The sequence below is a fragment of the Hippopotamus amphibius genome, chromosome 9 (genome assembly GCF_030028045.1).
Source record: "Hippopotamus amphibius kiboko isolate mHipAmp2 chromosome 9, mHipAmp2.hap2, whole genome shotgun sequence".
Classification (NCBI taxonomy): Eukaryota; Metazoa; Chordata; class Mammalia; order Artiodactyla; family Hippopotamidae; genus Hippopotamus; species Hippopotamus amphibius.
The window spans coordinates 48,821,934-48,847,036 of NC_080194.1; the positions used below are offsets into that span (position 1 = coordinate 48,821,934).

A 25,103-nucleotide genomic window follows, 5' to 3' on the forward strand; every position below is an offset into this window, starting at 1 on the left:
GAAAGTAGGAGTATAAGATTAACGGACACAAACTACTATACATAAAATAGAGACGAAACAAGGATTTACTCTACAGCACAGGGAACTATATCCACTACCTCTAATGGAAAATAATCTGAAAAAATATATATATATAACTGAATCACTTTGCTGTATACCTGAAACTGACATAAAATTATAAATCAACTATATTTCAATTAAAAAAATATATTTATTGTTATTAGTCATATATTTGGAATTATTTTTAGTATGTTTAATATATAGTTTTCCTCTTTCTTTTTGCTTAATTTCTCTCCTTTTCTGCTATGGATTCCATATCTATTTTTAAGTATTTAGCTGTATCTTTTGAATGAATAACTGTGACATTTTCTAATGAATTCTTAGTTATTCAGTACTCCGCCTGACTATGACATGGATCTTAGTTTAGCATGTTATTTCTAATCTAATTATTACTGCTTAGAGTTTTAGTTTTAGTTTAAACATAAGAAAAAAGTTATATCTTACATTCAATACTTAAATTACACGCTAAAACTAAATTATTTTGTAATTTTTGGACTACTATTTTTGGTATACATTGCTTGCTCTCTGGCTTTTTTTTCATGTTTTAATACTTTCTTGGGGTTCTGATAGTGGTAAGCCCTTGTGGTGTTTGGGTTTCTGTAAATATCTTTTTACTGCTTTCATTACTGAATGATATTTTAGATGGGAATAAAATGTGAGGCTAACAACTATTTTTCTTCATCAATTTGAATATATTACTCACTGCTGTCTTTTGGCATGTGGTGAATGATGAGTAAATGATGAGTAATCTATTTGATGATTTTGTTTGTTTGTTTTTGTTGGAAATCTGACTTTTCTACCTGGTAGCTTTTAATAGTTTTTTCTCTTTAACCTTGATATTCTATAGTTTCATTAAAGTGTAACTAGGTGTGAACTCGAATATACTTTAATTTTTTTGGTAGAAATCTCAGGATTTCACCTGAGAACTCATCATTTTCCAATTCTGGGAAATTCCTGCAACTAATTTTTAAAATTTTGCTTTCCTGCCATTCTGTCTGTTCTATAGTAGAAATCCTTTTAGAAGAAGGATAGAATGTCTTAAACTATCCTCTGCATCTGATAACATCTTTCATATTTTTAACACTTTACACTTACGATCAGTTCTGAGTTAATTCCTTAGTACTAACTTCCAATTCATGGCTTTTTCAATTGTACCTAATCTAATCTAATTTTAATCTATTATTTTTTATTTAAAGATTATATTTGTCATCTCCAAGATTACTGATTTTATATGTAGTTGGTTTTCACATCCAGCTACATATAACTGTATTATCTCTGCCTGTTTCTATTCTGTAAGTTCTTGTACTTATTTTAGTGAAAGTTATTATCTCATATAGCTACTTAAGGAAACTAAAATAAAATAAATATTTTAACATTTTTATCAGATTTTCCCAAAAAGTAGTAACAAACAAAATCACCAGATATTGATTAACCTAATAATTTTGCTCATTTTCTTTTCTAGGATTAGATTTTTTTCACCATGGATTTTGGATTTTGGTTTCCAGGTTCATTTTGAGGGATATTTTACTTTTCTCCCACACACCTCTATAGTGACTTTTCCAAATCTACATAGCTATAAAATTTACACTGCCAGTTTGGAGGTTCTATTCTGCAGATGTTGAGGATACCGCAGTTCTAAGCAACTGATATGGTGGTTAGTGTGGCTCACTATGTAATATTAAGTCTATGTCTCCATCTTTCCTTAGGCCTACAGCTTTATTCAGTCTTCTTTTATTGCAGAGCTGGAGAGCCTAACTAACCTCGGTCCTGGATTTAATCAATAACCTTTGTTTCAGCTCCATTTCACATAGAGCACTACTAATTCCTTCCACTCTGCTGGGGGCATACTATTCATTGCTTCCTACGTCTGAACTTGGAGCTCAAGACCTGTACTTTCAGACTTAGTCACAATTTTATTTTGTCCTGCTTCTGATGCAATGAAATACTGATCCTGTATTTGTAGCCAGACTATGTTTGTGGTTTCCTCTTTTTATATTTTATCTATCATTATATATCTATCTGGAGCAGAGAGGATGAATCATTAACTCCCTGGGCCATTTTAACCAGAAGTTCTCAACTGTTTAAAATCAGAATACGTTATACAACATAATATATAAAATGAGGAAAGAAAAATGGGTAGACAAATATCTAGGGGGATATCCTAAATACATCTCTTATAATGTAAGAAAAAGTTTGTACTGAATGTGTTAGGTCCATTGAATTATAAAAAGAGGCTTTGAAGAAAAAATGTCCTAAAATATTAAAATTAACCTGCATAATGGTTGCATAGGTCTGTTTGCTTACTAGAAAATTTATAAAGTTGTATTCTTAAGATTTGTGCAACTTATTGTATGATATTATACTATACTATAAACCTTCACCAAAAATAAGATACAGAGGTCAACATGAAGAGGCTCTACATAAAAGCCAAAGACTAAGGATATTGCAAATGAATAGGAATAATACGTGCAATTTACAGAAGCACATGAAATATATAAGAAGTTCACACTGATACTTAAAAACAAAGAAATGTTATTGAACACTGTGGGAACCAGTGTATAAACACCATATTCTGGATATCCCTAGTTTAAATTAAAAACAAAAAAGCATCTGCTCTTTATTTTCTATATAAAATTCCATGGTATCTAGGTAACGACATAGACATAGTTGATGAGGCTTCTTTGAAGAATTTCAGCTAATAAATGTAGAAGGAAACAGATTTAGAAAAATTAGTTGCACCTAGAACTAACTTCCATTTTATAAGAAATGAAGGACAGAAGAACAGAAGTTACATAGTAACACAATGAAGTTAAGACATGAATATCAAATGTAGATCATTCTACTAGGGGGAGTCAAAAATTATCCACACTCTGGCTGTAGAATTTATTTTAATTAACTTTTAGAAAAGATAAACACATCATTTTTCAACATAATCTCCTTGCTTTTCAATACACTTTGTCCAACTGTCACAAGCTTTCGTATTCCCTCATTAAAAAATGTCTTAGGCTGAGGTGTGAGCCATGAATGGACCATCGTCTTCACTTCATGAGAAGTGAAATTTCGTCCTTGTAGGACTGCTTTCAGGGGACCATACAGGTGAAAGTCCGATGGAGCAAGATCAGGACTATAGGGAGGATGCTTTAACACCTCAAAATGAAGCTTTTGCAGAGTGTCGACAGTGTGAGCAGAAGTGTGCAGATGTGTACTGTCCTGCAATATCACAACGCCCTTGGATAGCAGTCGTCTGCATTTAATCTGAAGTTTAGGCTTCAGCACAAACTCTTGGAAACCTAAATCTGTTGTGGATTATTTCACAGGCAGAGCCATGGCTGATTTGCAAATGATTTGCCACATAATCCACTGTCACTCATCTATTTCACGTGTATGCTCAATGTTGTCATCAGCCATGGACGTGGATGGGCATCTGGCTCCTTCTTGATGGCTAACACTTGTGCGACCTTTCTTGAACTTCTCTATCCATTCATATGCACTTCTTCATGACAAAACACTTTCTCCATACTGTGCACAGTCTTCGATAAATAACGGCACCTGGTACACCCTCAAACCACAAAAAACGAATCACTGCATGCTGCTCTTCTTTTGTGCAAATCACAAGTGGGGCATCCATTTTTGCTCACACCACAGTTACAAATCAACTGATGTAACACGTTCACACCTGCACAGCAGTGACTGGGGAGACAGTAGCCTTGAACGGCAAGCATTGATAAGACAGTGCAGCCAACAGAAGTTTTAATATAACCAGAGGGCGGATAATTTTTGACTCAGCCTCGTATAAGGGAAGTGACCTTGATTCTGCAACAAACAGTGGTATGAAATAAAAAGAGGAACCTGATCTAAATATGAAAAGACATAAGGCACATAATAACCAAACTGTCTGGACCTTGACTCTCATTTGAACAGTTTATTGGAAAAGAGTTTTTTTTGAGACAGTGACAAATATTGTTATGAACTGAGTATTAAATGATGCCAAGGAATTGTTAATTTTTGTATGTGTGATAATATATTGTGTTTATTTATGCAAACATTTTTTTTTGAGAAATAGAGGAGTAAAATAAAACCATGCCTGGAATTTGCTTCAGCAAAGACAATAAAAAAGAGAAAAAGAAGGGATGTCTTTAAATCTTGAAAACTTTGCATATGGAGATTCATTTTACTATTCTCTCTTCTGTATCTGTTTGAAATTGTTTAATAAGAAAAAATACTAAAAATAATTGGAAAAAGCTTGATGACCAGAGGATATTTAAATTTCCTCTAGGGGATTACCTTCTCTGTCTAGAGCTACTGGCTAACACAGTAGCCATGGCCACATGTACTACTGAGCACTTGAGATGTTTAGTCTGAATTGAGATGTGCTGTAAATATGGAATATATGATGGATTTCAAGGACTTTGTACAACAAAAAGGAAAGTAAAATATGTCATTCACAATTTTAAAATATTTATTACATGTTGAAGCAACAATATTTTATATCTATTAGATTAAATAAAATAATATTAAAATTATTTGCATCTGTTTCTTTTACTTTTTTAAATGTAACTACTAGAAAATATAAAATTACATATGTGGCTTGACATAGGTTGAAGAAAGGAGAGCATGCTAGAGAAAGTTATATTTCAGAAAGAAATACAAACAGGTTTCTTAGAAGTTTTTGAAAGCTGGGGAAGGACTAGAACAGTTGATGGAATTTAGTATATAATCCCAGCACACTCTGACTGTTTTTTTCAGTACCATCTCAAGTAAAGTCAGAATGTTTCATAGCAGAGAGACTTCCTAAACAGGAAATCTGAGCCAGTTTTCAGCCTCCTGCTATATTTGGAGAGCATGAGAAGACAGCATTAAATTGGGAAGGCTACTAAAGAGTACAGTCAACTAAGAATTAAAAGTCCTTTAAACTGGTGGACTATAATAAGACACTCAAAGCATTTAATGCTACGAGAATATCAAACAGATTTAAAACCTCTGGTTGCTGTAGTCACTTAAGTTCTTAAGAAAAATCATTTTTCGTTGAACTGGTTTTATATCATATTAGTTTGCATACACCAACTCATTTTACAGATTGACTTTTAGAAAATATTATATTACTAGGCACTTTTATAGTTCCTACATGATTTAAAAACAATCTCTACTAATAATGACTATATAAGCATATTCACATTAAGTGCTCAGTTTTAAAAATGAAAGCTATCAGAAATATATGTCTTAAAATGAATCATTTAAGGATTTTTTGGGTAGATTTTCCACTGCTGGACTGATAAGCTACTGACACTCATTTGGGGAGGATGCATCTAAAGCTCATAGCTCCCAATTCTGATGATCCCATTCTCCTCATGAACGCTCAAATGTCTAAATGTCTAATTTCGTCATTGTTTTAACTTCTATTTTCTGGTAAGCTCTACAAGCAAGGGAACTGAACTATGAATAGTATAATAACCACGTGTACATGGGTAGACTCTAGCCTGGCATGAAGCAGCTGAAATGAGCTGGCAAGCATAAGAGGCTATATGACTCTACCAGGTCCCAGAGGAGTAGCGGCTTTCAGGTATCCTAGGGAATTGTGCATTATTAACAAGACTATAATGTTTTTAATAAGCCTGATTTGCCAAGGCAGAAGACTTGTTTTTGCCTTTTGTGTTTGGCCGCATCAGCAGTCAAGGAGGGAGCTGGAAGCTACCCAGATTTGCGGGGGCAAAACTTTCACAGCCTTGGGCAAGATATAGCATGTAAGCCGAACAGGTGCTTGATTTATGCATTTTCCAGTACTGAGTTTCATAGCTGCTGTTTAACAAATAATAAATCAATAATGGTAGTGAGGAAATTTTAGAGGGCCATGTTCAGGATCTAAAAAAATCAATATATATCCATGTTCTCTTAAGCTGTAGAGGGTTTGAGACATTGATTGGTGGGGGAACTATAGCCTTGCTTGAACATTTCAGTGGTTTAATTCAGTCTAGGGTGGTTGAAAAAAATTCACAATCAATTAAATTCTACAGTAAAATTCAAATATAATTCAAATCCAAAATTCTATCAGAATAATCCTTTTGTTGAAAAATTTGATTCAAAGGAACCTAAAAGAATTACTTAACTTACTGATTTTGCCAAGTTTGAACAGTGAGTACTTGATAAAAAGTATAAAAACTTTTTATCTGATAAATATATCTGGAAACTGCAGGTAAGAAATTAGGAAATGTGCTTCTATACCTCATGTGAGTGAGGGGCCAAAGAGAGGAAAAATTCTGTTGAATTACCTCAAATCCCATGTGTAGGAATGGCTTTTTAAACTTAAAGTTGTAAGACATAATTGTATCAAACTTATAATGTTCCTAAATATACTGACCAAAGAATGCTTTGGTTTTTAACAATACAGTAGCTTTGATGAATGTCAAATGACAAATGAAAGAATTCTGCTTTACTAGATTAAAGCAGAGAACTTTATATTAAAACATACTTTTATTTCTAATTAAAAAATAAATATTGCCTAATAAAACCTAATCCAAATCAAGGTAAAAGAAATAATAAAACACACACATACACATAGGTTTTCAGAGACCCTCATAATAAATATGTCAAGGAAGTTATTATTTATATCCACTGATAAAAGAGACAACAAAGGCTCAGACTGCTCCATTAATCGCTTTAAAAAGTCACATGGCTCTGTTTTGAGAACTAAGATTAGAAACTTGTTTTATTAACTGTCAGCTTTTTTCCCCCATCTATAAAATGTAACATATATGCTTAGGGTTTTCTGGGGTAGATAATCTTACTTCCATTTTGTAAGAACAGGGGCAAAATAGTTCTGGAAATATGAACACACCTTGACACAGAATAAAACTCATTTCCCTTAGTTTTTATATCAGTATACCTAAATAATGATACTACTATACTATGTGTGTGCTTCACAGCTGCTAACAGACCACACAACTAGGTAAAGTGCATGATTCCTGGACTATACATCATGTGTTCCCTCCCTCTCCTTAACAGCTAGGCAACAGTTTATGTGCACCAATAATTGCTACGGTAGTTCTTGTGGGCTAGAGGCTAAGGTTAAAATAAAATACAAAAGATGAAAGAGAACCCGCTAATTTCTTCAGCTTCAAGGGAGATTTCTGCAGCAATGTGTAGAGCCAAAAGAGAAAGAAAGACCTAGCTTATTGTTAATGATCAAATTTCTGGCACACTATACCATTACAGCTGGTGTTAACGACACCTATTACAGTGCCTCTCCTCTTGTTGACCCTCAAATCAGTAATTCAACACAGGTTTAATCCAGTGCTTATTATGTACAAGGTATTGTTTGAGGTATGTGAGATATAACAAACTGGAAAAAAAATGACTACTCTCATGGGACTTACATTCCAGTAGAGTAAGACAGACAACAAACAACAAATATAATAAATAAATTATACAGTATGTTAGAAAGAGTAGTGATATGAAAAGAAAATTGTTGACCTGGGAGCTAAAGTTATATAAATAGAACTTCTGAAAAGTCATTTGCCTAAGGTTAACTAAGTTAAAGAACTATAGTTTTACATTTATTTTAATTATATGTAATATACTGAACTAGATAGTGGGGATCTGAAGATGGATAACACAGGCTTTGTCTCTATTGACATTATAGTCACATAAGACAGACCAATATAGATGTATAGAGATAATCATACTACCACATGTAACATCTTGCATTAGCAGTGGAAAGAAGTTAAAAGGGCAATTCTATGTGTGAGAATGGGAAAGAAGAATGGTATAGAATGCCAATGACGTGGAAGAAGGTTGGAGCTGTTGGGGGAACAATTTCATTAGTTTTGTTATTAATATTTGAATAGTTATCTATTATTATCTACTATTGCAAGAATAATGCATTTTTAGCAGGAAAGCTAGCTAGGAAAATGTATACTGCAAAAGATGGCTTAATTTTTTTTTTTTTTAACATACTTGGCTTGATTTTAACAGTGAACTAATATACTCACAAACTGTAAACTTCCTAAGGACAAGATTTGGTCTAAATTTTATACATATTTTATACATACTTTATTGTATAGCAAATATTTATTGACTTGAATGTTAGAACAGGTAAACCTAACAGAACTTCAAGATTTACATCACTTTTTACCAAGGTTATATTTTCAAATACTACAACTTTGTTGTATTCCTAAGATTTTTATTTCTACATTAGAACACGTTGTATTCTGTACAGGTTGTTTCACGTAAAATCTTAACTTATTTTGATTTGTCACACAGGTAATGTAATCTATCTCTGCTGATCTCATACTGCAAAGATAGGTGACTTTGAGATTGGAGTAAAATCTCTTTATCGCAGTTGGTAATTATGTAATTTTTGATTCAGATAAACACCTAAAATTAGTCTAATACCTTAATTTGCAGCTTTGCTTCTTGCAGTCGACCCTTCCATGAGGCTACAAATTTAAGGCAATCCATAGAACAGACCATAACCCTGTAAAAGTAAAGCATCAAATGTCAGAAAGAGATAATCTTCAGGAATTAAAATATGAAGATCTATAGAAGATATATACATTCCTATTTATTTAAAATTGAAACATTTATAATATACAAGTAATCAGATATCTTAAGCTATGCACAATACCTTAGATTTCACACTAAGTTTTTAAAGTTAACTTGTTATGTCAGTCTCCTCTTCAAGGTTGTGTAGGTACCTTGAGGATAGGGTCTTTTATTTTTACATCCTCCATTTTGACCATTATCCTCAAATGCAGGCACATGATGGGGGTTCCATAAATGTTTCCTAGCTAAACTGAAATATGATATTTATAATATAATCCTGAGGTACTACCAACTGAATATCCACAAAGCATTAAAAAGCAACTAAATTTTGTCCAGTATGTTTTTGGAAGTTTCTCTTTCATTACAACCTAACTTAAAAATTATACACTATATATGATAATCCAAATTTGTTTTTAAAAAGAGTTTGATCTTAACCATCAAATACTGTTTCCCACCAAGAAGCCTAGTCAGCATTGTTCAATAGAATTTTCTACAGAGATAAAAAAATTTTCATTCAGTCCAAAATGGCAGCCACTACCCAAATGTGGCTATTGAGAACTTTCAATGTGGCTAGTGTATTCAGAAATTACATTTTTAATTTTATTTAACTATTTTTTGGGGGGGTGTATAAAAAATTTAATAGCAGGTGGTGTTAGCAGTTCTTTTCTTGCTGATACAGACCACGGTTTTTCCATCTGGAATTTACAGCAGTGCCACTTGGATTTGGGTGGAGTGAGCAGAATGTGAATTGAGAAGGTTCAAGGGGGACATATGCTTTTACATAAATCACGTGAAGGGAGTTTTGAAGTCATTATTGTTATTGCTTCAGGATGATGGGGTTGTTTCTTTTGATATTAAGTGTATTAGCTGTTTGTATATTTTGGATATTAACCCCTTGTCAGCTGCACTATTTGCAAATATTTTTCTCCCATTCTCTAGGTTGTATTTTCGTTTTGTTGATGGTTTCCTTTGTTGTGCAAAAGCTTTTAAGTTTAATTAGGTCCCATTTGTTTATTTTTATCTTTATTTATTTTCCTTAGAAGACAGATACAAAAAATATTGCTACAACTTATGCCAAGAGTGTTCTGCCTATGTCCTCTTCTAGGAGTTTTATGGTTTCATGTCTAACATTTAGAACTTTAATCTATTTTGAGTTTATTTTGAATACAGTGTGAGCTAAAGTTCTAATCTCATTGTTTTACATGTAGATGCCCAGATTTCTCAGTACTACTTATTGAACAGCCTATCTTTTCTCCATTGTATCTTCTTGCCTCCTTTGTTGGGGTTTATTTCTGCACTCTCTAATCTGTTCCATTGATCTATGTGTCTGTTTTTGTGCCAGTACCATGCTATTTTGATTGCTATAGCTTTGTAGAATAAAGTCTAAGAGGGTGATATCTCCAGCTTTATTCTTTTTTTTTTAATAAAGATTGCTTTCGCAGGGACTTCCCTGGCAGTCCAGTGATTAAGACTCTGTGCTTCCACTGAACAGGGCATGGGTTTGGATCCCTGGTCAGGGGATTAAGATCCCGCATATCAAGTGGTGTGGCCAAAAAAAAAAAAAAAAAAAGATTGCTTTGGCAATTTGGGGTCTTTTGTGGTTCCATTTCCATTTTAGAATTATTTGCTCTAGTTCCATGAAAAGTGCCATGAGTATTTTGACATGGATTGCATTAAATTTGTAGATTGCTTTTGGTAGTATAGTCATTTTAACAAAATCTTAAGAGCAACAGTATCTTTCCATGTTTTGGAATCTTCTTCAATTTCCTTCATTAATGTTTTACACTTTTCAGAGCATAGGTCTTTCACCTCCTTGATTAACCATATTCCTGGGTATTCTTTTTGATGTGACTTTAAACATGATTTTTTTTTACTCTCTCTTTCTCATAGCTCATTATTATTGTATAGAAAGACAAGAGATTTCTGTATATTAATCTTGTATCCTGCAACTTTGCTGATTCATTTATTAGTTCTAATAGTTTTGGGGTGGAGACTTTAGAGTTTTCTATATGCAGTATCATGTTGTCCGCAAATAGTGAAAGCTTCAACTCTTCCCTTCTAATCTGGATGCCTTTTATTTCTTTCTTGTCTGATTACTGTGGCTAGAACTTCAAATAATATGTTAAATAGAGGTAGCAAGAGTGGGCATCCTTGTCTTGTTCCTGAATTTAGAAGGCTTTTGTATTTTCACCACTGAGTATGATGCTGGCTATTGGTGTGTCATAAATGATCTTTACTATGTTGAGGTATGTTCCATCTATATCCACTATGATAAGCGTTTTTATCATGAATGGATGTTGAATTTTGTCAAATGCTTTTTCTGCATCTATTGAGATGATAATGTGATTTGTGCCTTTTCTGGTGGTAATATGGTATATCACATTAATTGACTTGCAAATGTTGACTCTGTAATAAATCCCATTTTATCATGGTGTATGATCCTTTTTACATACTGTTGGATTCCATTTGCTAATATTTTGTTAAGGATTTTTACATCCTATATTGATCAACTGTCCTGTAATTTTCTTTCTTGTAGTGTCTTTGTCTGCTTTTGGTATCAGGGAAATAGTGGCCTTGTAGAATGAATTTGGGAATGTTCTATCCTCTTGAATTTTGGGGAATAGTTTTAGAAGGATAGGTATTAGTTCTTCTTTATATGTTTGATAGAATTCCCCTGTGAAGTTGCCTAGTCCTGGACTTTCGTTGGCTGGGAGTATTTTTATTACAAATTCAATTTCATTACTAGTGATTGGTCTGTTGAAATTATCTACTTCTTCTTAAGTCAGTCTTGGCAGGCTGTATACTTCTAGAAATTCATCCATTTCTTTAGATTGTTCAATTTGTTGGCATATAACTGTTGGTAGTATTCTCCTGTGATTTTTTTTTTTTTTAATTTCTGTGGTATTGGTTGTTATTTCTCCTCTTTCATTTCTTATTCTCTCTCTTCTTTTTGGTAAGCATGGCTAAAGGCTTATCAATTTTGTTTATCTTCTCAAAAATCCAGCTCTTGGTTTCATTAATCTTTTCTGTTATTTTTTTCTTATGTCTATTTTACTTTTTTCTCCTCTGATCTTTATTATTTCCTTTCTTCTGCTGACTTTAGGCTTTGTTATTTCTTCTTTTTCTAATTCTTTTAGGCAGTATGTTAGGTTGTTTATTTGAGATTTTTCTTGTTTCTTGAGGAAGGCCTGTATTGTTATCAACTCTTAGAACAGCTTTTGCTGCATCCCATAGATTTTGGAATGTTTTGTTTCCATTTTCATTTGTCTCAAGGTATTTTCTGATTTCCTCTTTGATTTCCTCATTGACTTATTGGTATTTTAGTAGCATGTTGTTTAGTTTCTATATGTTTGCTCTCTTCCCATTTTTCTTTCTGAAGTTGATTTCTAGCTTCATACTAATGTGGTCAGAAAAAATGCTTGATATAACTCTGACCTCTTAAATTACTGATGCTTGTTTTGTGATCTTGTATATGATCTCTCCTGAAGAATATCCCATATGCTCTTGAAAAGAATGTGTATTCTCCTGTTTTTGGATATAATGTCCTGTAGATATCAATTATGTTCAAATGTTCTATTGCATCATTTAAGACCTCTGTCGTCTTACTGATTTTATCTGGATGATCTGTCCATTGATGTCAGTTGGGTATTAAAGTCCCCTACTATTATTGTGTTATTGTCAATTATCACTTCATGTCTGTTAGTATTTGCTTCATATATTTAGGTACTCCTGTATTGAGTGCATGTATGTTAATGAGTATAATATTCTCTTCTTGAACTGATCCTTTTATCATTATATAATGCCCTTCTTTGTCTTTTGTTTTAGCCTTTGTTTTAAAGTCTATTTTGTCTGATATTAGTATTGCTATAACCACTTACTTGTTGCTTCTGTTTGCATGAAATATCTTTTTTGCACTTGTTCTCTTTCAGTCTGTGTGTGCCTTTAGGCCTACAGTGAGTCTTCTTATAGGCAGCATAATGAAAGGTCTTATTTTTGTATCCAGTCAGCCTCTATGTCTTTTGATTAGAGCATTAGTCCATTGACATCTAAAGTAATTATTAGTACATATTGCCATTTTATTACTTGTTTTCTGGTTGCTTTTGTAGTTTTTTTCTGTTCATGTCTTCTTGTGGTTTGCTTGTGTTCCTTTCTTTTTAGTTTTAGTGTATGTATTGTAGATTTTTTTCTTTTAAGCGCTTTATTGGGATATAACTACTTTACACTCATACCAGCTTTTGAGGTACACCAAAGTGAATCAGCTGTATTTATACATATATTCCCATATCCCCTCCCTCCCACCCTCTCTGTCCTGGTCCTCTAAGGCATCACCCATCATCGAGTTGATCTCCCTTTGTCACACAGCAACTTCCCACTAGCTATCTATTTTACAGTTGGTAGTGTATACATGTCTATGCTACTCTCTCACTTCATCCCAGCTTCCCCTTCGCCCCCCCACTCTCCCAACCCCATGTCCTCCAGTCCATTCTCTGCATCTGCATCCTTATTCTTGCCCTGTCACTGGGTTCATCAGTACCATTTTTTTTTTTTTAGATTTCGTATATATGAGTTAGCCTACAGTATTTGTTTTCCTCTTTCTGGCTTACTTCACTCTGTTATTGTAGGTTTTTGATTTGTGGTTGTTATGGGGTTCATGTGTGTTGACCCATAAATATATCTACTTCATTCAAACTGATAGTCATTTAAGTTCAAACCCATTCTAAAAGATCTACATTTTTACTCCCCTCTCCCACATTTTTGTTTTTTGTGTCATATTTTACATTTTCATGTTTATCCTTTAACTGTTTGTTGTAGTTATAGTTGCTTTTACGCTTTTTGTTTTTTAATCTATGTACTGACTTATTTAAGTGACCTTCAACATTTACTATATATTTATCTTTCCTACTGGGATTTTCCCTTTTCTTATAGATTCTTACTTATTTTCCACTTAGAGATCTTTCAAGAGTTCTTTTAGGGTAGGTTTAATATTGATGAATTTTTTCAATTTTTGCTTGTCTGAGAAATTATTTCTCTCTCCTTCTATACTAAATGATAATCTTATTGGGTAGAGTATCCTAGTTTGCAGGTGTTTCCTTTTCAGGATTTTAAACTTATCATGCCACTCCTTTCTGGTCTGCAATTTTTCTGCAGAGAAATCAGTTGCCTTACAGGGACTCCCTAGTGTATGACTCTCTATTTTTTTCTTGCTGCCTTTAGAATTCTCTGTTTTTAACTTTTGCCATTTTAATTATGATATATCTTGGTGTGGGTCGTTTTGGGTTCATCTTGCTTTGAGACCCTCTGTACTTTCTGTACCTAGATATCAATTTCCTTCTTCAGGTTTGTTACGTTTTCAGATACAATTTCCTCAAGTACATTTTCATTCTCCTTCTCTCCCTCTTTTCCTTCTGGAACCACTATAAAGTGAAAGTTGGGACACATGTTATCAGATATGTTTCTTAGATTGCTTTTTTTTAAAAAAAAATTGTTTCCCCCCTTGGTGTTCTGATTGGATGATTTCCATTCTTCTACCTTCCAGATCACTTATGCATTCTTCTGTATCACTTAGTCTGCTATTCATTCCTTCTAATGTGTTCATTCAACTATTGAATTATTTATTTTTGACTGGGTCTTTATATTTTCTGGTTTCTTGTGAACATATTCATTTTTTAGATCATTTCTTTTTCCTAATTAACATTTTCACTACCAATGTTTCTAATTCTTTATCTGGCAAACTGTTTATTTCTCTTTCATTGCTTATTTTTTCTCTTGCTTTCAACTGAGAGTAGTTCCTCTGCCTTTTCATTTTTTATACTTAACTTTCTCTGCCTCTATGAATTTAGGTGAAACAGTTACCTATTGCATCTTAAAGGGGTGTTTTCATGTGGGAGTGTCTCTGTGCAGACTATATATGCTCAAAGCCTTTGGTGGGAGAACTGGATTTGATGTGGATGCCAGTCATGTCTTTCCTCAGAGTGCTGGCAGCTATCACCTTGGTAAGTGGTGGGGCTGGAGAAAGAGCTGGCCTGGGGTGTGAGGCAAAACTTCTCTGGTCAGCAGCCATCACTGCCCTCCCAGGGGTGGGATCTGATCCTATGTTGCTGAAGCAGAACACCTGTGTGTCAGGCTCAAACTGGCTCCATTCCCTTTAGGTGTGTGTTTTCCCCTCTCCCTACATCGAGAATTTTGTCCCAGGAGAGGAGTGCTGAAGCAAGTTAGGTTCATGTGCATACAGTGGTCCAGTGTGTTGCCTGTGCAGGCACTGTGGTTCTGCTCAGACACAGACCATGGTCGAGTCTTTTCCCTGGTTGCAGCTGCCCCAGACCCAGGGCCATCCTGTGGCACGGACTAAGTGGGGTCTGACCATTTGCTTAGCTTGGGTTGAAGCACATGATAAGGTGGGTGCAGGAAACCAGGCAGCTGCTAGAGCAGACCTCTCTTCCTTGCCTTGGGGGCAAGACCTCTTTGTCTCTCACAACTGATCACTATCTCCAACCTCCTCTGTGCTCCAAAGGGGAGGCAGGGCCTGTGCGGTTTTTCTGTGTATACTGGGGCAGGGTGGTGGGCTGAACTGTGGTGTACAGTGGCTGCCCTCAGAAATCTGGGCTGCTTCTGGGGTATCACTTTAGTAAGTGCCAACAATGGCCACCACAGCCCATCAAGGGTCCACCCCGGGACCAAGTCACCTCTGTATCCCAAAGTCAAGTCTTTTCCCTGGTCCTGGCCACCCCAGATCCAGTGCCATACTGTGGCACGGAGTGAGAGGGGCAAGAGCATTTGCTTAGCTCAGGCTGGGGTGTATGATGACACAGTCATGGAAAACTCAGCAGCCACTAGAGCAGACCTCTCTCTGCCCTGCCCCAGAGGCTAGCCAGTGTACACACACTCCTTTTGCATGGAGTCCAGGATTCTTCCAGCCCTTCTATTTGTCACAGTGTTCCTCCAACCAGCAAAGGGGGCTTGTCTCCTCCATGTAGGACCCCAGGACTGGGATGCCTAGTCTGTGCCTTGGTCTACTCACTCCCCAGGGCGAGGGTCTGCCCATATAATCGCCCTTTTCCCCTGAGTCCCCTTTCTGGGGCATAGGTCCTGACTTGATCACTTTTCTTCCCTTCCTACACTATTACATGTGTATTTTGCTTACAACCTTGGTCCTTCTACCGGTTCCACTTAGTTTTTAGTGGAATTGCTCCACCTATAGGTATATTTTTGATGTGTTCATGGGAGGAGGTGAGGTACACATCCTCTTACTCCACCATCTTGTTCTCCTGAAGCTTATTTAATTTTAATTCATTTAAGTTTAAATAGCATCATTTGACTTCTGCCTACCATACTGGACACAATAGATCTAGATAAATAGATGACCAAAATTTTAAAAATTAAAGTTTGCCTTTTTCAATTCTAATAAAAACCACATCATAATTGAAAGCAATGCTCTCTAAACTAAAAGTTTACTGTTACTAAAAGGCAACTATTAAGAAATAACACAACTATCTGGATTCAACAATAAATTTATTCCCTTGACAATCAAGGGAATGTGATCAGAAGTGAACAAATCAAAGTATAATTACCCTCAGACAAATAAGTATTTCATTCTATTTACCTTGCAGTTTCCTGGCGAAGAGCATTGAGAAATGTATCTGGGTGGAAGAGTTCTGATAGATCAAGTGTATCAGAGAGAAGAGTCTGTTTTTCAGCTCTCTCTACCCAGTTCTAGAAGGAGGGAAATACAGAAACACACATTTAAAAACTTTGCAAACTTGAAAGATAAAGAAATCTATTAAAGAATAATTATGCAGAAGTCATTTTCAATGAGGAAGTTATACAGTTTCCAAATGCTTTGAAATTATGTCTAGGAAAAAAAAATTTCCACTATATGTTGTGAAATCTGTTGTAGTTTTTTGATATAATATCCATCTATCACAAGAAAAAGCTTCTTTGCACATCCTTTTGTTAGCGGACTACTCAAAATAAAAAGTCTAAAATATGACATTTAATCTCATATCTGGCATTTAGGTTTGGACTAGTACTTCTTCTAGTGATAACTCACCCCTCAAAGTGTGCTCAGGGGATACTGAGCATCTGGGTCTAATACTAGAGTCCCCAAGGCTACCAATTCTTGGCAATGCAGACTGAACTTGGGTTCCAGATTTAACACTAATTTGCCACCTTACTAAATCAAGTATTATAGTGGAGGGTAATGTCCAGGAGAAAATAACTTTTTTGTTAAAATGTATTTTTAATAGTTTATTCTACTTATCTACCATTTTTAAATCAATTTATACTCCATTTGGAGAAAGATACATCATCAAGTATGTTTGATAAGTATAATAAAAAACTGCCATTTGGAACAAATAACAAAAACAACAACGTCATGCAAAACTTACTATATGCTTTCCATGTATTAACCAATTTTATGCTTATTACAATCCTAAAGTTGGTGTTAATATCCCCATTTTACAATCAGAAAATGGAGGTGTGGTGAAGTTAGGGGTCTTGCCCAAGGTCACATAGTTATTGTTGGAGCCAGGTAATAAATGCGGGCGATCTGTTTCTCAGGTGATTTGAATATTTCCTGCAGGTACTAATGTGCCTTAAGAGATAGTTTACTGACAATTTCTGAATCAGTTTGTTATTTCAGCTGGTACACAGAGATGGTATCACAGTAATGGCTACTAAAAACTTTCAGAATGCTCATTTACTCAGTAATTCATTCTGCATGATTTATAAAGTCTAGGAAAAAATTATTTATTTAATTTATTATTGTGTAGAAAGGCTGTGTTTCATGTACTAGAACACCCTGTTATCCACCCAAGCATTTATATCTGTCAGCCAGGTCTAGAATAGGAGAAGTTAATATCTCCAAAGTTAGTGTGCTTGCATTAATATCTTAATGCATTTGACTAGTAATCCTCCCCTACAGTCTGTAGCAAAAATGTTCCTATGTCCTCCCTACTGATTGATAATATGTTGATTTTAAAAGTAGAAAAGACTTTAAAAAGAGATCTCTTTAACAAAGTATAATTATTTCTTCTTGGATATTATCCTTTTAATAATAACACTCCGTAAAGTATCTATTTTCAATTAAATAATTTAAAGTTATGCATAACAAATATTATTTACTCCTTGTCAAGTATTTTCATAACTGCCTTCTATTTTCATTACCTAAACACAATCAACAAATTATAATTCCATGACCCATTTTTATTGTAAATATTTATTTTTAAAACAACTGTAAATATATCAAATTATACTATTATTTCAAAAAGTCCTTGACATTAATTTTGAATTCCAAAACTCCAAAAGAGTTGTTGCCAACTATGGATGTGCAAATGTTCAAATTAATTAAAAATTAGAGTGTGGCTGATAATCAGAGTTTTACTTCATTAAAATCTGAATTAACATAATTAGTCAAGGAGAAAAAGCTTCTTTAGTAAAATGTTTTTTATTAGTCTATAGTAAAAATAACCTGTTAGTCTATTAAGCTTAAAGGTAGACTAAAGCAAAGGTATATTTGATAAGATAAAGCTTAAATAACAAAAATTCTTTTAATGTATATAATATCTTTGAACAGAAAATTTCACAATAAAGAACCAATAAGCACATTTTTTTAATTTTTAAAAACTACATTAAATCTGCCCATGGATGTTTACAAAAGCTTTATTCATAACTGCCCAAACTTGGAAGCAACCAAGATACATCCTTCAGTACGTGAATAGATAAATAAACTGTGGTACACTGTGACAATGGAATATTATTCAGCACTAAAAATAAATGAACTATTGAGCCATGAAAAGGAATGGGGGAAGCTTTATTAAATGCATATAACTAAGTGAAAGAAGTCATTCTGAAAAAGCTACATACTATATGATTCCAACTATACAACATTCTAGAAAAGGCCAAACTATGGAGATCGTAAAAAGATCAGTGGTTACCAGGGATGAGGGAGGAGGGAGAGTTGAATAGGTAGAGCAGAGGATTTTTAGGGCAGTGAAAATACTCCGTATGTATTATAATAATAGGTATATGTCATCATACATTTGTTCAGATCTGCATAATGTTAAAGGTCTAGAGTGAACCCTAAGGTAAATTATGAACGTCGGTTATTATGATGTGCTTACATAGATTCAACCTTGGTAAAAATGTACAGTTCTGATGAATGATGCTGATAATGCGGGAGGCTATGCACGTGTTGGGGCAGGGAGTATGTGCGAAATCACCGTACCTTCCTTTCAGTTTTGTTGTAAACCTAAAATTGCTCGAAAAAATAGTCTTTTTAAAAAAATGATATTTATACTCATTTAAAATAATAGAAATAAAGATAATTAGTGTAATCTTCATGAGCAGTAATGCACGTATATGGATTGAGCTCTCAACATTACTGGCAGTTATTTTTCAGTAAATGTTTCTTCTTTACTCCACTCCTGGTTACAGGCCATGCTCTTTTTAAAGGACTAGGTTTGAGACTGAACATAAGGCCCATGCCTCTCCTATGATTATACAACTATATAGCTATAATTATTTAATAAATGTAATTACAGATGTAAGCAAATAAATACCCACTAGAACTGAACAACTTAATGGTTTGGGTAATTTCTTAAATACTATAACACACTCTTAGATTCATAGGCAGTAAAACTCCTAAACTAGAATGAACCATAGTCATCATCCAGTATAGTCTCCTTACTATAACATACAGAAAATGATTTTTCCCAGGTGATGTAGGACAGTTTAAAAATATTGCAGAATTTTACTTTAAAAAGACTAGTGATGAAGCAGAAGCATGAACAGAAATGGCATTCATTCACTCATTCAGAAGCACTTACTGAAGGCAAAGAGCTTATCATCTAGTTAGGGGAGATCAAATATGCATAAATCATTGTCGTAAAAGGTATTAAGTGAAAAATCATATAAGAAATGAATCATGTCTTACGAGTGATCTACTCCTATATGGACCAATATATACAGAATTTTGAAGGAAAAGGCTGTTCTCTCAAGAATTTAACATCTAGCTAACTTACCGTTCACTTGTGAATATAAGTGAGTATCATTTTTTAGGCCAGAGTTTAGAAAATAAATAAACCACACCTCTGTATTTTTTTTCTTTTAAACATTACTCAAAAGTGTTCTCCAATTCTTTTATACATGACTTAAAACTAAGATTTTTAAGGATAAAGGAGTCAGTTAAATCTGCTAAATACAGAATTAAATCTAAATGATTTTTGTAACAAAATTAAATGCATATAATAAAAAAATCTTTTGAAAAACTCAAAGGGCCACAAAGCATAAAAACAGAAATAATTAAATCAAATGACTGGAGTAAATCCAATTGTATCACTTATGTCCCACAGAGAAAAATATATTTCCTTTCAAGTGTTCACATACATTTATGAAATATATCATGTATCTAGACACAGAGAAGAAAATGAGCTTCAATCTTTTATCATAATGAAACAAAAATATAAGAATTTAACATATTATAAAAGTGGCATCATACATCACTGGGGAATGAAAAAGATGTTAAAAAAATGGCACTGGAGGAAAATTATTCACTTTTTTGGGGGAAAAAAGTCTAAACTTTAATTCATATACAGTCTAAAATTACACTAATTAGCATTCAGAGTTGAAATAATGTTGAAAAAGAGAAAACCAAGACAAGGGAAAAAAGATTATATCTGATTAGAATGGTGGACATTTTTAAAAAAAGAAAATACATGCTAGATTATAAAAAACTTTATATATACAAAAATATCATAAATAAAACTAAAAGGCATTAAAACTAAGTTTGGAAAAATATTTTCCACAAATATGAAACTGAATTAATAACTGATACAATTGTAGATTGTTCATATGCTTATTGAAACATAAAGATAGGATCATCCTTAATAGTCACGTAAATTTAAAAATTAAGACCTTTTTTTTAGCCCTTCAGAATAGCAGAATGAGAAATGATAATGCTCAAATGTTGGTATGTATCCAACATGGACACAATTTTGGACACAATATTTTTATAAAGCAATTTGATGAAACATGTCAAAGCTTTAAAAAAAGCAATTTGATGAAACGTGTCAAAGCTTTAAAAATATTTTACTTAGTAATTCTGTTTCTCAGGATGTAAATTAAGAAAGTAATCAAGACATTATTTTGGCTTGCTCATTTAAAATTATTTGTAATATTAAGAAATTAGAAGCATAATAATAGAAATTCTATAATAATATAGAATAATAGAAATTAGCCAATTAAATTATGATACTCAATACAATAAAATATTACATAATAAAAGCTGGTATTTGAAGAATACTTAATGACAATGGAAAATGTTTATTACTTAATGTATTTATCAGAATGTAGAAATGTATACATAGTATTAGTCTGATTATATAAAAATTACTTGAATACATAGAGAAAATATTGACAAAAGCCATTATCATCTTATGTCATTTCAGTTGGGTCTGGCTTATAACCTATTAATGACTGTCTTCATTCACATTTTATAGCAATTATTTAGTATAAGATAAAATTTACGGCAAATAACAAATAATTCAGGCAATCATTCTCAATGTGCCATCTTTTATGTTCCTTCATCTTTTCTTCAAAATTATTTAGTATAAATTTAGAGATTTAAGAATCTGAGAACAAATTCATCCAAAATTAAAATCTAATTTACCCAGAATAAAATTAAGTACCTCCAGTCATTGACTGGAGTAAAAAAAAACATTAAAAGTTATTAGCATGTTGACAAGTCTGGATACAAGTTTCTTAATTCATTGGATTAACAGATAGTAATAAACTGCAGCTCATCCACAAAGTAGATTATCAGGAATTCTATCGGAATTAAAACCTCAGAATTAGTAATTAAAGACAAATTTAAGATCTTTCTTCCTGGGAAAGATTTGTTGTACCAACTTCAAAAAATAGTACGTGTACTACTAGATACTTGCCATTCCTTGAGTCTAAATTTTTCCTAAATTCAAACCTGGGTTTATATCATCATTTCTCAAATCTTGTGCATTAGGTTTACTAGTCATATAAGCTTGGGAGAAAAGATAAATTAAGTAAGCTCTCCAAGTTTACAGTCTCAGTTTCAAGTCATCTTTAAATAGACTTTTGAGACTGAAATGTAAAATGCGGAGTTCAAGAGAACAAGATTGATTTGGAACAGTTTTCTGGAGATCTAATCATTTTGAGTATATGATCCTTAAAAAAATAATTTCTTGCCTCATGTACTCCATTAATAAAGTTACCTTGCCTATCAACTTTAGAGAACTGTTTTTCAAAATTGTGTTAAATACATTGCAGTTAAGACTCCATCCATTAATGTTCTGCTATCCATTTACACTGACTTTAATTCTTCACAGTATCTCAGAATTTTTATGTTTTAATTTTTGTTCGGCTAAATTAATTCCTAATTTTCTTTTTGATATCCTCTTTGTCTCATAGGTTATTTAAAAGTAGGTTTTTAACTTCCAAGTATTTTAAATTTCCTCAAATCTTTTTGTTACTAATTTTTAACAATTCTATTGTAAATCCTTTTAGATTATTTGATATAAGTTTGATCTATCTGTGGATCCACCTTGGTATAATTCTGTGTGTACTTGAAAAGAATGTGTCCTCTGCTGTTGAAAGTAACGTTCTATAAACATCAATTAAGTTACTTAATAATGTTGTTCAAGTCTTCTATATCCCTACTGCTTTTCTGTCTACTCATTCTGTCAATTATTGTGAGAGGTGTTTTGATATCTCCAACTTTAATTGTGGATTTATCTATTCCTCCTCACAGTTCTATCAGTTCTATCATCATGTATTTTGAAACTCTGTTGTTAGCTGTGTAACAGTTTAGTATTGTTATGTTCTTTTGATGACTTGATCACTGTATCATTATAAAATAACCTTCATTATCCCTTGTTATATTCTTTGCTTTGAAACCTACTTTGCCTGATATTAATATAGCTACACAATCATGGTATATCTTTTCCTACCATCTTGCTTTCAACCTATTTGTGTCCTATTTAAGGTACAGTGCCCTGATGCCTGATAGGCAACTTACTTGGACTTTGCTTTATGCAGTTTGACAATTTTTGCGTTTTAGTTGGTAGCTTTGTATATATAGATGTAAAAATACTACTTAATGATTTAATTTAACATTATTTAGGGAGGAAATGAGCTTATAAATAGCTATATATTATAAAAGAAAATTTTAGGGTTTAGGCTGAGCAAAACAGAATTCAATGAGCAAAATAATGGTTTTAATAATAATAATGATCACATTAGTAACACAGTAACATGAACATAACATATTTATCACATGTATCTCGCTCACAGATGTCAGTGTCCTTACAGCAGCACAAGGCCTTCACTGTCTGCCCCCACCCCAATTACAACCTCTCTCCCCCTCTGCCCCAATTCCCAAGAAGTATCTTGAGTATGAAGTCTCTCAGGGGAGAGTTGTTAGGGGAAACACTGACTGAAACAGTCCGCCCTGGCCAGGCAAAGACAGTAACAATCTGCATGAGTTATTTTACGACAGGAGATCCTGGTAAGGGACACAGAACCAACAAGCCACCACCAACCAGAAGAATACGGGAAAGATCAAAAGGAGAAGGGAGACACCAGTCCACATGTCCTATCAACCTCCCAGAATCCTCCTCGCTGGAATCTATCTTGGCTGAGTGATGCTCATGCCACCAGAAAGGACCCTGAGTCAGAATGACTGGCCAGAGACGACCTGGAAAATAAGCCATCACTATAAAACCTGAGACTGCGAGCCACATGGCAGAGCAGTCCTCCTGGGTCTCCTTAGACTCCTGCTCTATGCCCAGGCGCCCCTTCCCAATGAAGTCTCTTGCTCTGTCAGCACGTGTGTCTCCTAGGACAATTCATTTCTGAGTGTTAGACAAGAGCCCACTCTCGGGCCCTGGAAGGGGTCCCCCTTTCGGCAACACAACCATATCATTTTAACCTTTTACTTCTCTGACCACCTTTTTCCTTATTTACTCTCTTCAGTCATATTGACTTCCTTTTCTCAAAAAAATCTTCTGCCTCATGGTACTTGCTGTTCCCTCTGCCTGAACTTTCATCTAGCAAGTATGTATCTGCAGGGCAATTCCCTCAACTTCTTCAGGTCCCTGTCAAATACCACCATATCAAAGATGTCTTCCCCAATTCTACCACCTTAACACAACAAATGTTTTAACATATTTTACTTTTCTATCTAGAGCGCTTTATGTTATTAATAGGAATTAAAAAAGAAAAAAAAGAAAGTGTCGATGGTCAAGGTAAGTCAACAGCTGTACTTTTTCCCCATGGGACTGGTTTAAAATTTTCTAAAGGACTTCAGTGTGTTTCTTCTCTGAGATTGTTTCAAAGTAAATTGTCTAAGAAACTAAATTTGCATTTTCCCATTTTCATGTTTTTAGGCAATTTATCTCAATGAAACAACTTTAGAAAAAAAAAGTGTTGGCTTTTGAGAGGGTCTTCAATATTATAAGCTTATAAAGAAATTCTGATGTTCTCGGCCATTCTCATCTCCTTCAGATCTAGAGATATGCTGAAAGCTACCTAAATCATATGAAATCTCTCTTTGCCTTAACCTCCCCCACTGTGGATGCCATTCCCTTGCAGACTGGATAAGATTTCTTAACCATTTACATTTCCCCAGTTAAGGCAAAGAAATCATGTTTGGAAATGAGACTTAGTTTTATGGTAATTTAACCTTTATTCGTTCTAAATTCCCCATGGAGATGCTAACATCTTGTACAATGAAATGCCAGGATCAGCAGTACATCTGCAGCCATACGGAAAGGAGATAATATTTTCCTGTAAGGTATCTTTTTAGAAACAGTATTAATTGGAATATGAAATTTCTCTACACACCAATTTATGAACAGAACTTAATATTGTAAAATGGTATTGTGAAAAAATATGTACACAACCTGAACACCCATATTCATTCCAGTGGAAAACACTATAGATAATGTAATAAGCTCTCTGCTTTGCTTTACTACTTCCTTAAACTTAATAGCCTAATTTTTCTACATAAAGTTAGTATTCTCCTCCAATTTGAATCTTTGGCTTAGTGAACACAACTGTCTCCACGGGGATAAAAAAGAACAACATTTCTGAAAGAGATCTGTTACTTGTTAGGCACTCTTTATAATTCTGTCTCTAGTATATTAAAAGACTAAGGTTATTCTCTCAGTATTTACCAGCCAATTGCAAATAATATAAGGAATGAAAACAAAATATTCACAGTATTGTGGGTTTCATCTTATAGGTTATTATCTGGATTGTCAAAAAAAACATCTGGCAAAAATATTTATCAAAAAATCAAAAAACAAAAACAAACCTTGAATTAACAAAATAGAGACGGAATAAACCAAAAAAATCGTACCCCAATTATTGAGATACCCAAAAGAAACTAAATCTTAGTAGCAAACCTAGGTGCTTATAAAACTGAGAGCATGTTATATATTTCACATTGCTTACAAAAACTTAGCTACATTTCTGGG

The 25,103-nt window shown here is 33.7% G+C and overlaps 1 protein-coding gene across 2 annotated transcripts in view; it reads right to left on the minus strand.

The window, feature by feature from the left end:
• Positions 1 to 25,103, minus strand: part of DYNC2H1 (dynein cytoplasmic 2 heavy chain 1) — a 332,321-nt gene that overhangs the window by 23,135 nt on the left and 284,083 nt on the right. For both annotated transcript variants that reach the window (XM_057747706.1, XM_057747705.1), the window contains 2 exons: positions 16,199 to 16,308; positions 8,449 to 8,530 (listed from right to left, as the gene is read on the minus strand). In XM_057747706.1, coding sequence (XP_057603689.1) covers positions 8,449 to 8,530; positions 16,199 to 16,308 — 192 coding nt within the window. The remainder of the gene's footprint in view (positions 1 to 8,448; positions 8,531 to 16,198; positions 16,309 to 25,103) is intronic.